A 12,743-nucleotide genomic window follows, 5' to 3' on the forward strand; every position below is an offset into this window, starting at 1 on the left:
TGAGCGTTTTATTCATTCATGCTTTTGTTTTTGTGTTTATATTCGACTTTATGAAAACGTTTGTAGGAGAAGCGCTAAAAGAAAAAAGAAAAACTTTGCTGAAAATGTAAAAGGTTGCAGGACCTCTGTAGGCGGAGCCTGTACCGATAAACTGAGGAATCCAAGGAAAACACTCCGCCCTTCACAGTGCTCATGCAGAGTTATGACCAAAACATAAAGCCTGCGGAGTTTCATGCACCTGAATCGCCTTTTTCTCGCCTCATGCCCACACTTTGCAAGTTTCATTGGTTGAGTAATTAGTTGAGATATCCTGCTAACAGACAAAACCGATGAAAAACATGATGAAAACTGTAAAACCAAAAAAAAGCAGGGGTGGGGGGGGTGTCTTTATCTGCTGTGTGTGATTGTTGAAACGTCTAATCCCATTCAAAATAACACGCTCTCTTTTCCAAACCGATGTGCAGAATCTGGACTGCCGTCTGTAAAAAAAAAAAAAAAAAAACCAACACAATGCATTGCAGCGGAGAGCCAGGCTGTTTGGCTGCATGTGAGCATACCAGGAGGGACGGCTGCTCGCCCAAACGAGCGTGACACAGAAACAGGCACTCGCTCGCTCTCTGGGCGTGTGAGGCAGGGTGGAATAGCACTCAGCATTCCTGCTCTGGAAATCCTGAAGAATCTGGTTCGGTCACATGAGCTCAACAGCTGCTGCTCGCTTTCATCCCCAAAAAAAAACCCCGACAGAGCACTTTTTTTATCGTGGAATCGTCCCGGTGGGAATCAAACCCGCAGCCCTGGCAGCATCAGTGCCTTGCTAAGTTCGTTTCTGCCTCCCCGCATCTCAGCTACCGGCTTATCTCTCGGCCTGTGTTCGTGAGACTCGCAGCCAAAACGTTTCACCCACAAGATGTTTTCCACATTCAAATCCACCAAAAAGCCGTGGAGCAGTTTTTTACAGTTAAATGAAAAGTTTCAAAACACGCACTTCCCGTCCGCAGCAAGCCGACACCGTGATGAAACGCTAAAGCCACTGTGGCAGCGCCTCGGACCCAGCGTCACTAACGTCCGTCCCAGACTGGATCCGAAACGGCTCAGACTGTTCGGAAATCTTCTTCTGATGTGCACTTCTGGATCCTCATTGGTCCGTGAATTACATGGAAAGGTCCACGTTATACCTTCCACATCCCTGCAGCCGCGAGGCTCCGCGCGACGGGAATCTTAGGGGTAACGTTGGCGAAACGCAGCACTAGCAAACAAGATGATCGCCCGACACACACACTGTAGCACTTTACAACTCTGATCCGTCTGGTTCATGTCGGAGACCTGTGTCCGTGCAGCGCTGTGGAAAACGACGGCTTCAGCGCAGCGGCTTTCTCCGTCGCGGTGGTCAGTAGAGACCATTTTCATTTCATTATTCCCGTACAGGCAGAAGACTGTCCACATCTCTCACTTAAATTGGTCAAATAGAAAAGCTGCATCTTGACAGCGACCTTCGGTTAGCTTAGAACTGAACTACAAACACAAGTGAAGGGTTTGACGCAGTGAACTGGAGCGAAGGTTCCTGAACAGAGGGCCCGTGCTCAGTCATCACTACATTCCCAAAATGTTCCAGCCCTAGTATCATCATGTGCTCATGTCCACACGGGTCCGTATGTCCCTGCACACGACTGGACATGTTTCCTGCGTAAACACTCGCAGGCTCTTCGGTGTTTGCTGTGTGTCAGAATGTGTATGTGTGCGAGTTACCTGTTGAACTCGTAGATGTCCTCTATGTTGCAGAACAGAGTGCTGACCTGCTCCGGCTTCAGCGGCAGAGCGCCGCAGTCGATGATGCAGCCGAGATAATCCTGCAGACGCAGAGAGAGACATGACGTGAGACATCAGAGCTGAAATGAGGGTTTTCATCTTAAAGCTTTAAGCGAGAGACTCACTTCGGTTTGTGAGGGACACTGATGAAAAACGTTACCGTGTGCTGTATGATTCGCTCCGTACGTCACCAAAACTCTGAAGATCGTTGAGTCAACACACCTTTCTGCTTTCACGAGACTCTGCAGCTCCCGCAGGTGTGTGGTGTTTCACTAATTAGACTTGAGAGTGTGTGTGTTTCTGCTTAGATGCAGAGATCCAAGCTTCGACGCGTGCCGCAGCCAACATGCACGCTGGTTGATAAATATGCTGCTACAACTGCTAACGCGAGCATACTCAAAGTTTTATCAAGACTGCACCATTATGGCTTTATTAATTCATTATTTATTATTTAATGAAGGCTCTGGAACTTTTTCCGCGTACTGCACGATGAAAAAGTTTTTTAGTACACCTGCCTTGATTCTACATTTGTTTTAGGACGTTTTCACATTTAGGTGGTAACTTCAGACACAGCATCCGGCCTCTCCTCACCTACCAGAACATACTGTATATCACGTCAAAGCTAACAGTGCGAACAGGAAACCACCTGCGCTCTGAGCTGAGACTCTGGGCTGAGGCTGGCACCAGACAGGAAGTCAAACAGGAAACAACAAATGAGAAAAACAGGAAGTTAATAAGGAGCAGAGAAGTCTTTACAGACACTGAGGACAGCTTTTCATGATGACTGACAGATGCTGAGAGAGGAGCAGGCTTTGACTTTGACCGGCTGATATTTGAATGTAGCGCAGATCAAGATGCACATCACAATAAACATTTCCGATTCTGTTTTTTTTTCTTCAGATCCATACTTGTAGCCATCAGCAGCAGGAACAGATATGTTGCATCTCCAGTCTGCGCTGCTATTGTGCACAGAGTCATTTCACACAGCAGGCGCCTCTGTTCATTATTTATATCTTCAGACAGCAAGCGTGTCATGGCCAATCTTTTTCAGGTTTGTGCTTTTAAAACACTTTAGAGCTCTTTTCTGTATTTTTTTTCTTAGTATCTGAGTGCATGGTGGACAAAAACCACTGTGTGGACTGAATGTTAGGTATGCATGAACAGTTTCAAGTAACGCAGTGAAACAGTCCGACTTTATTGGACTGAATCGTGCAGTTACTTCAGAAGCAACGTCCCCTGTAGTTACAGCGACATGTGCACCGCTGTGAGCGGTTTTAACAACTTACAGTTAAGTGACTGTCTTCATGCCGAGGCACAGCTGAAGCTCTAACAAACTGAACGGAGCCACAGTGAGATCCAGCAGTAATGGATCTGTGCTTCACTTTGAGCAAATCTGCAGCCCACAGTTCCTCTGGATATTTACATTCAAGTCTGTCGTGTACGAAGGATTACATTACATTACATAAATGTTCCCTGATATGACTAACTGAATGCAACCCTTTTTAATAAACTAACAAAAAAGATAAGATAAAGACATTCATATATATGGTCAATAGACAGTAATAATGGGAACACGTTTTTATATGTGGCCCTCGTTGTTTTCTAAAGTAACATCATAAACAGCTGAAATCATCTGCAGATGCTTTACACCCTCTCCGGTCGCTCCTGAAGGGCCTGGACGCTCCTGGCTGCGGTTTTTAAAGGGTTAAAGAGGACGCTGATGTGATATGAGTGTCTATTAGGCTGTTATTAGACAACCGTAGGTGCTAATTAATAATTAAAGACTGAAGCTGCAACATTTAATCACTGTACACACAAACACTGCACGCTGTGTGTGTAGTGCGTCAGTCATGCTGTAATGGAAACTTTAACAAACTAAAATCCCTCATCCAATCCTGTCAGTCCAAATGAGGTCATTTCCTGTAGTAGCTAGTAATTAGATTACGAGAGACACTGGGGCGGGGGAGGGGGGGAGAGAGATGAGATAATAGCAGAGAGAGGGTTTTTATAAAGTCCAGAAACCACAAAGAACTGTCACACCATCACACAGCTTTATTGGTAACACATCAGCAAACACACACTGACAGACTGACCCAAACAGAAGCCTGCAGCCTGAAACACACAGACCGACAGAAAACCTGCCAGACGAAGGCAGAACATGAGGCCAAAAAGAGACAGAAATTGGTCCAAGGAGGAAGAGAAATTTGGCGAAACAGAAAATAATCTGTGAGAAGCTGAGGTCAGCTCACCAGCTTTAGTCCAAGTTCCCAAACTGGGATCCATGACGTCTCTCTGCAGGGTTACCAAAATGAAAATCATTTGATTTGACTATAATCTAATAATCTATAAAAAGAATCCGGCCCTGTCGTGTTTCCAGTCTGCAGCTCGTCCTGAAGCTTTCTGATTGGTCACAAAATGTGCTGCGTCTCATGGTGTGTTTGCTCTTCATCCTATTTATTGTGTTGTGTGTGTGTGTGTGTGTGTGTGTGTGTGTGTGTGTGTGTGTGTGTGTGTAATAATGAGGCATATAATGAGAGGCCTTGGCCACATTCATCACCTTTAAAAGGCAACAGGAAACACACACACACACACACACACACATGCTGGAGGGCATGGAGGAAGAGAGAGGGAGTGACAGAGTGAGAGAAATGAGTGAAAAATGAGAGCGCTCGATGGGAAGATGAAGAGAAGAAGAAGACAGGAGGAATGAGGAAGAGATGCAACAGACTGCTCAGGAAAGGTTTTGTTAAAACAAACTTGAAAAAATTAAGGAGAGAAGCCGAGAAGAACGGAAACAAGACACGGAAAGTGAAAACACAATGAATCAAAGATAGAGAAAGACTTTAGAAAAGAGGGGAGGAATAAAGGAGAGTGAGGTCTTTGTTTGGAAGTGGGCATTTCTCTTTCAAATCTGTAAAGAACGACTGGTGGGCGCAAAACAAACGTATGCTTTGTCTGTGTGAATGGGTAAGTCCTTCAAACGGTAAGACTAAATATGTTGTTTGTCTTCCTACATGAGGACGACGTCATCACTCGGCGACACACAGAACTGTTAAAAGTCGCCGTTCCAAAACGTTACTCACAGTGTGTCTGCCGATCTGAAGATTTAGGCACGAAAAAGACACATTCACATGGTTTGTTGTCCGTCCATCCGCCACGGAACGGTGAAACTGGATGTTTCTCATCGCCGTTCAACTGACGTGAGCATTTTCTGTCTGTCTGACTCCATGACGAGAACTTTATTAACAGGAGACAGGAAGACTCCGGCCTTCATCAGCGTCCCAGCTGTGCAGCACAGAAACACACAGCTGATAGCCCTAAAGCGGACTGGCACTGCACCTAGCAAGGCAATCAGATATTTACATAACAACCAATCAGCATCCAGTATCGTAACCAGGTAGGAGGTGGAGACGACTCGCCTTAACAACCACCAACCAGACTGGCCTTCAGAATCTAATTTTAATACACATCCAAACAATAAACAGACAGTTTACAGCGATGTCTCACAGCGTCTACATCGAAATGCAAAGGGGGGGCGGACTTCTGGTCCCGATACACAGACTGTTCCAGATCTCAGTGCACGGTGGCAGCGAGGAGCTGTTCATTAAACGCTGAGTCAGCCCACAGAAAGACCTCTGGACTGCGTTCTGTCGGCATTAGGCACTATAATAAGGGCGACGCGGCAGTTTCTCTAAATCTACCTGGTTCAAGTCTGCGGGAGACGGGACGTGAACCACGCTCTCCGTGTCTGTCACACTATTCCCTCCTTCGTGACTGAAAGTGCGTTCTTCACGCGAGCGAGAGGCGGAGCTTGTCGGGAAACTGGAAGAGGCTGAAAACGAGTGACGCTGGCACGGCGTTCGGTTCTTCTCGCCACCTCAAAGACTGTTAAATAACCTCACGACAGTTTTTGCACGACAGATGTACTCGTTGGAGTTTTGCGTTGATGTGGTTAGCCAACGTATTAGTGTGTGTGTGTGTGTGTGTGTGTGTGTGTGTGTGTGTGTGTGTGTGTGTGTGTGAGCAGAGAGAAACTGTTGCATCTGCTGCAGACTACAGAAAGGAAGAACTCCAACAGCTGTAGAAGCTGGCTTTGTTTAATCCTCGTCCTTCATCCCTGCTTCCTCCCACCTCCCTTCTCGTTCCCCAAATCTTCCCTGCGACCCAGAATTCACCTCCTCCTCCTCCTCCTCCTCCTCCTCCTCCTCCTCCTCCTTCCCTTCACATTCTTCTCTGTCGTCTTGTCCTTTTCTCTTTCTTTCTCCATTGCTTGTTCCTCCTGTAATCTTGTTTCTTTCCCGTTAACATTTTTCACCCCTCGCTGTTTTTCTACTTTCCCCCAGTCGCCCTTTAATCCCAGCGTTGATCCCCCACCTTTTCTCTGCTTCTTCTTCCCCATCTTGCCTTCTCCTCTTTCCCCCGTCATCTGTTTCTCCCCCATCTTTCTGTTTCTCCGCCTCCCCCCCCCCTCGGTTTCCTGTCCCACTTGGCTTCAGGTCAACAGCCGGATCCCCGCTGCACCAAACGTCTCATGTTCACTCCACAACTGAGTTCTCTCTCTCACAAAACTACAAAAGAAATCTCTCAACCAGAAGAAATTATTCCACTTATTTCTAATTTAGTTCCACTTATTTCAGCAATTTCCCAGAAAGTTGTTGAAATGAGGCAGAAGACCGGAGAAAACAGGCTTTTATTGGTAAAAATGAATAAAAAAGAGTTGAACCAGGTGGAGTGACCTCAGCCTGCTGGCAGGAACGCGCACTTATGAGGAATCTTTGTTCAAAAGTTTATAGAAAAATGAGTTTGTAAGAGCTGGTCAGTGACAGAGAGGGGCTGCTTTCACTCTTTTCCCTTTTCTGTGTGTCTGAATGGTTATTGTTCTCAAGCACACACACACACACACACACACACACACACACACACACACACAGTCCTATTATGGTAGTTGGTTCAGATTCCCAGCGAGCGTGACATCATGTAGCCTCAATCAAAAGCAGACTTCAGCAAAACCTCAAATACAGAGAGCAGCAGGAATGAAGGCTTACATTACAGGACAGCACACACACACACACACACACACACACACACCTATCAGCTATCAGACCTCCTTTCCATCAGGAGAGAGGAATTATGGGATTGTTGCGCTGATTCCTCACTGTGTCACTGTTGCTGAGAAAAAAGACTGAAGTTAGAAGTTAAAAATGGCGGCACGCAGCTGCGTTTCTCATATAACGAAACTTGAAAACCAACGGTCCGCTAAGACGCCGCTGTAGTGACGGCAGCAGGATGATGCCAGCTGTGTGATTCTGACAGCGACCTCTGCGTGTGGATGACAACAGAGGGGAGTCGGGAGGGATTAACCAACGAAGAAGAAAGATGTGGCGATGAGAGAGAGAGCTGCAGGTTCGTCCTCTGTGGAAGGTCAGAGAGAAGAAAGTGACAGACAGCTGATTAACCCGACGACAGCCGAGCCACGAGCGCGCGCGCGTGTGTGTGTGTGTGTGTGTGCGCGCGCGTGTGTGTGTGTGTGTGTGCGCGTGCGTGTGTGTGTGTGTGTGTGTGTGCGTGTCATGGCAGAAGATGAAAGCAGCAGTAAATGATCTCTTTTACTTCAAAAGGATGTTTCACACTCCAGTCGGACAGATGGAGGCAAACACACACACACACACACACACACACACACACACGCACACACACACACACACACACACACACACACACACAGTGGCTGGCGGACTCCTGGTGCACCTGGACCAATGATGGATGACACACAAACAACCAAGTCAGCAAATTCTCACAAAAAGTCGAATATTTTTCATTCAAAACTCCCTTTAAAGAAGTTCCTTTTTTTACCCGACGAAGGCGTAGTGCAACAGGGCAAAACACCGTCCCGGCTCCGCGGAGCGACGCCGCTGGCATCGTTACAAATACATAAATAACGACATGTAAAGAGCTGTTTTTGTACTTGGAATAATTCAGTATGAAAATGAAGATTAATGTTTAGTCATCAGCTCGCTGCCTTTTTATGATTCCTGTTATCTGTAGCTCAGACTGTCGGGGCCTGGCTGGGGAGCCAGAGGGTCGCCGGTTCAAGCTGCTTGGACCAAGTGTGGACTGGTACCTGGAGAGGTGCCAGCCGAGGGGCCCTTGAGCAAGGTACCAAACCCCCATCCGCCCGGGGCAGCTGACGGGGAGGCGGCCCCCTCGCTCTCTCCACACATGAATGTATAGGTCCCGTTTGTGCATGTGTGTATTTCAGGCTGTGTGTGTGTGTGAAGATATAACAACAGAGTGAAAAAACTGAATTTCCCCTCAAGGAACTAATAAAGTATGCCTTCTTCTTCTTCTTCTTCTGTCAGATAAAACACGTAGCAAACAACACACACAGCTTAAATAAAAAGACAAAAGAGAAAGAAACTGCAAACAGAACGTCAGGAAAGTGACATTTCAGCCAGAAGAAATGAATTTAATAGACAAGAAGAGGAAGAGGAAGAGGAGGAGGCAGAGACTGGCAGATCAACTGAGGAGACGTTTCTTTTCTGAGTGACAGGTTTGATATTTTAATGTTATTTATACGCTGTAAAATGTGCCTAGAGTTTCTAAAAACCTGAGTCAATGCTGAACATGTTTGTCAGTCTATATGGCAATAGTAGGCGGAGGTCGGTGTGTGTGTGTGTGTGTGTGTGTGTGTGTGTGGGGAGGCCAGCTGCAGGTAAAATGGCCCAGAGGCATTCACACCTGGCCAGTAAATCTAGGCTACAGCCAGCTCCTCCCAAACACACGCACACAGCTGTGTACAGTACAGCAGCATCGTCACTGGCCGACCTCAAAATATGAAACCGTGGTTTGGTTACCGTGGCAGCCACTCAGCCAGCAGCCCTGTGTGTGTGGTCCCGACTGCCCTGTGCATGTTAGAAATGTCAGCAGATCGGCGATGATCGGGTGCAGCTCTGGGTCTTACCTCCACGATGCTCTTCAGATCTCTGACGTAGGCTTGTTCGGTCTCCACGATCTCCAGAACGACTCGCTCCAGCCGGGAAAGCTGTCTGGGCGTGGCCGCTGCCGCCACCGCCGCCACCGGATTGGCTACATCTTCAGTAGGGGGGTGACCTCCAGCTGTTGCCTTGGCGACACAGACCCCACCTCCTCCAGGAACTCCCCCTCCGTGTGGCGTGACGAGGGGAGTGAGGTCCAGGCTGATGTCCGAGCCATTCCTCTTCGGTGTGGAGGACGACGACAAAGAGGCGTTGTAGGTCGGCACGGCGCCGTACGGCAGAGAGGAAGAGGAGGAGGAGGAAGAGGAGTGGGAAGTGTCTTGCAGGGAGACTGAGGATGCAGAGGAGGAGAGGGAGAGGGAGGCGGGACGCTCCCCATCCGAGCAGACGGTGTTGACGGAGGTGCAGGAGGAGGACGAGGCTCCTCGCTCGCCGGACGACATCATCCTACCCACAATCCCACTCAGAGACGAGACTGAGGAGGGACGCTTGGCGGCTGGAGAGAGACAGGGACAAAGAGAAAAAACATCACAAAAGTTCCATTAAAAAGCAACAGAAACCAATCAGAAATCAGCAGAAACTTAAAGGAAGTGGTTTCTTTCAGTGCAGTTTGTCCCATCACAGCAGACTGCGTCAGTCCCACGATGCCGTTAAAAAACACGTTTTTACCACAACAACCCAACCAGGACACGGCGATTTATCTGTTTCAGTAAGCATGAAACTTCACCGAACTGTCCCAGTCAAGAAAACAATCACCGAACTAGACTAACGAAGCAGACCGCTGTGAGGACGATCGCACTAACCAAACGCTGTGGAACGGGTGGACGATATGCTCAAAGATAATTATCACAGAATTATTTCAACATTGTACAAAGCATTCGAAATCACTTGGTTAAAAAGTTAAACTCGTGTTCATCGAATAAATGCATCCACCCCCAGCATGGAGAGCGTGGTGCTCGCCCCAAAACAAAGGGCCCCATCTGCTTGTTCGGAGCATTTCTGGAGTCAGAGACAGCGGTGACGGTCAGAAGCAAAGACCGAATGTTGCAGGTAACGCAACGAATTCCTGCAACCACCTGCAACGTCACCAAACACAAAACGACGAAGCAGAAAACTACCGCTGCTCGAAAAACACAAAGGACCATGATGCTGTGCAGCACGGGTCAAAGATATCCGTCTGGTTTGGTTTTATTCAGCCACAAACAAACTCCACGTCACACATTAAAACAAGGCACAAGTTCATTCACACATGAAACTCGGACAGGCAGGAACACAACATGTAACATGAACCAAAACAAAACAAACTTTAAATATCATAAAAGACAACCAACGCGTTGAGCACAGAGGAATGAACACACTGAAAGTTGATCTAACTGCGTAGTGTTCCTGGCCTGCTCCAAATCACGAGAACAACAAACACTGCTGCGCCTCTAACGGATTACAGACTGAAAACTGTGACATGCACATTTAATTATATTACATATTGCTCATTATAAACAGTACATTTTCACTAAAATGCTAAAGTACATGCACTTATGTCTCTCCTTTCCTTTCTCATTTGATCCAGAACTGCACAGCTCTGGCTTCAACCACAGCCACATACACACGAGAACAAAGAAGAAGAACTGACGCTCATCGTCCATTTTGGCCGACATGCTAACTGCGAAGGGAACCGGTCAATCAACTGATCGATCGATCCGAATGCGTCCGGTAGATCTCCCTCTGTGCAGCTGCTGCAGGCTGACCGTCTCTCTCTCTCGGTGCAAATATTTACTGATTCAAATTTTGATGCACCTTTAAATAAAGACAGATGGAGAGTGTTAGCGTGTTTGCTGCACTGCTGTTCGACTGACTAGCACAGCTGGCTTTATTATACACACACACACAAACACGTGTGAATGTGTGTGTGTTGCCATTCGGACACCTGCACCGTTAAACTGTTTCCCAAAACCTGCCGGCCAACTAGACGCCATGCAGCTGCCTACCTGCCAATCAAAGCGTCCCGCAGACAGCCCCGGCTCAGCGCTGCATGTGGACTGCATTTGTGAAATGAGCAACACATCTTTAAATGTGATAATATGATTTGTTCATCCTCATCCAAGCATCTCCATTATATATATATATATCTATATACATATATATCAGCTCTGAGGCATTTTACTTTAAAACTCTCTGAAGCACAAAAAGACAACTTCCCTGTTCCAAATGATCGTGCGTTTACTTCATTTCCCCTTTTGGTGTGTTTATGTTCAAATGCATTTCTTCTTCTATGTAAAGCACTTGAAATTGTCTCTGTGTTTGCGTTCATGAAGCAAACGTGGTTCATAAATCCGATCCCACGTGTTTGTGTTAGCTCACTGCTAAACTGTCATTGTTGTAACTAAACAGCTGAAGTGCCGATGCTCAGCTTCAGGTGCGTCCCCTCCTCCTCCTCCTGGACCGGAATCGGATTTGTGATCCGACCAGCAGAGTGCGACTAAGTGTGAATGAAATGTCTTGAATCGCATCTTTATCGGGACATGAGACGCTTGAAATGAGAAGTGTATTTGGGGCCTAACGCTCACTAATTAACAGATATCTTGTTTATTAAATTCGTACACAAACAGAAATGTAAAAAGCCCAGTTTGTGGTTTTAGAGAGAGTCACGTGGAACTATTTCTTATCCATCGTGGTCATCTTTGGTTTTGGTCTCTGTACAGGGGTGATGGCACCAAACCTGCCAGCCTCACTGTGTCTTTAAAGACCACGAGAAGATCCTGATTGACAGTTTCCTCCTGGGTTGAAAAGTCTCCTGTCATAAAACACATTCAATTATATTTAAAAATGTAATTATATCGTTTCCCTTCGTCACAACTTCATGAGACCCTTTAATCATATCATTTCCAGTTTCCACCCAGACAACAACACACCTGTCCTGACTGTTGGCAGAGAGGCACTGAGAAGTGTTTAAAGTTCATTAGCGTTTGAATTCCAGACTTCCTGGCAGGAGGAATTTCCGAAGTGAGAGTGTTAAATGAGAACATTTTCCTATATGCACCCATAAGACCCTCATTGTTTCCTTTTGGTGATATTTCAGCTTCACAACAGTGCAGGTTCTTTCAGGAATGGCTTTAACAGCTGCCGACAGCAGAGCAGTTAACCTCCTCATACATGTGGTATGTACACATGGTGAATGTGGTTTATGGAGTTGTTGTACTTCGTTCCACATCAAGAGGTGATGTTTCATTTGGAAAACCACCAACAGATTTTGTGAAAGCCTGCTGGATGTCAGGGGACTGCGTTGAAAGATCAAACCCAACAACCGTCGGCTGTTTTAATCCAACGTCACCGGTTCAGATATACGTACATGGCGATGCGTGCTGACAGCTGTCTGCGCTGTGGACCAGCTCTCTTGGCAAACTGGAGTTAACGAGCTAACGTTAGCCAGTCCACCAGTTAGCAGACACTTTCATAACGTGCTGTCAGACGCTGAGCGGTTGCCGCTTCTGCCACCATTGTTTCCAGTGTAAACACGACGGCAGCCATGCTGCAACGTTTCAGACGTGACTGACACCGAGTAGCCCGATCCCAGCGTTGAACCCGTCATCAGAGGAAAATATTTCCCAGTGAGGAGACGCCTTCCATACATTATATATGTATTTATTAAAAAGAAGAAGGCAGCTGCCATCACAGTGCAGGAGTTTCCTGTCTGAGTCAACGCTCTAATAAAACAATCTTACAAATGTAGTAATGAATTTACACACACACACACACACACACACCCTGACTGACTCACCCGTTTGCTATACTGCCGACTGAGAACTGAAGCATGTGTGAATGCCATGGCTAAATAAGGCTGTAACTGCTGCTGCTCAGTGTGTGTGTGTGTGTGTGTAACTCACTGGCTTCATTCATACATCCTGTCTCTAATTAACTCTCTTTCTTCTTCTAACACTAGCTGAC

At 46.8% G+C, this 12,743-nt stretch overlaps 1 protein-coding gene across 7 annotated transcripts in view; it reads right to left on the bottom strand.

Annotated features, from left to right (window-relative positions):
- plekhg2 (pleckstrin homology domain containing, family G (with RhoGef domain) member 2) overlaps positions 1–12,743 on the bottom strand; it is a 100,494-nt gene that overhangs the window by 59,990 nt on the left and 27,761 nt on the right. For all 7 annotated transcript variants that reach the window (XM_044201544.1, XM_044201542.1, XM_044201541.1 and 4 more), the window contains 2 exons: positions 8,768–9,297; positions 1,747–1,847 (listed from right to left, as the gene is read on the bottom strand). In XM_044201544.1, coding sequence (XP_044057479.1) covers positions 1,747–1,847; positions 8,768–9,247 — 581 coding nt within the window. In that variant the 5' untranslated portion in view covers positions 9,248–9,297. The remainder of the gene's footprint in view (positions 1–1,746; positions 1,848–8,767; positions 9,298–12,743) is intronic.

This window comes from Siniperca chuatsi, linkage group LG7 (assembly GCF_020085105.1).
Source record: "Siniperca chuatsi isolate FFG_IHB_CAS linkage group LG7, ASM2008510v1, whole genome shotgun sequence".
Lineage (NCBI taxonomy): Eukaryota > Metazoa > Chordata > Actinopteri > Centrarchiformes > Sinipercidae > Siniperca > Siniperca chuatsi.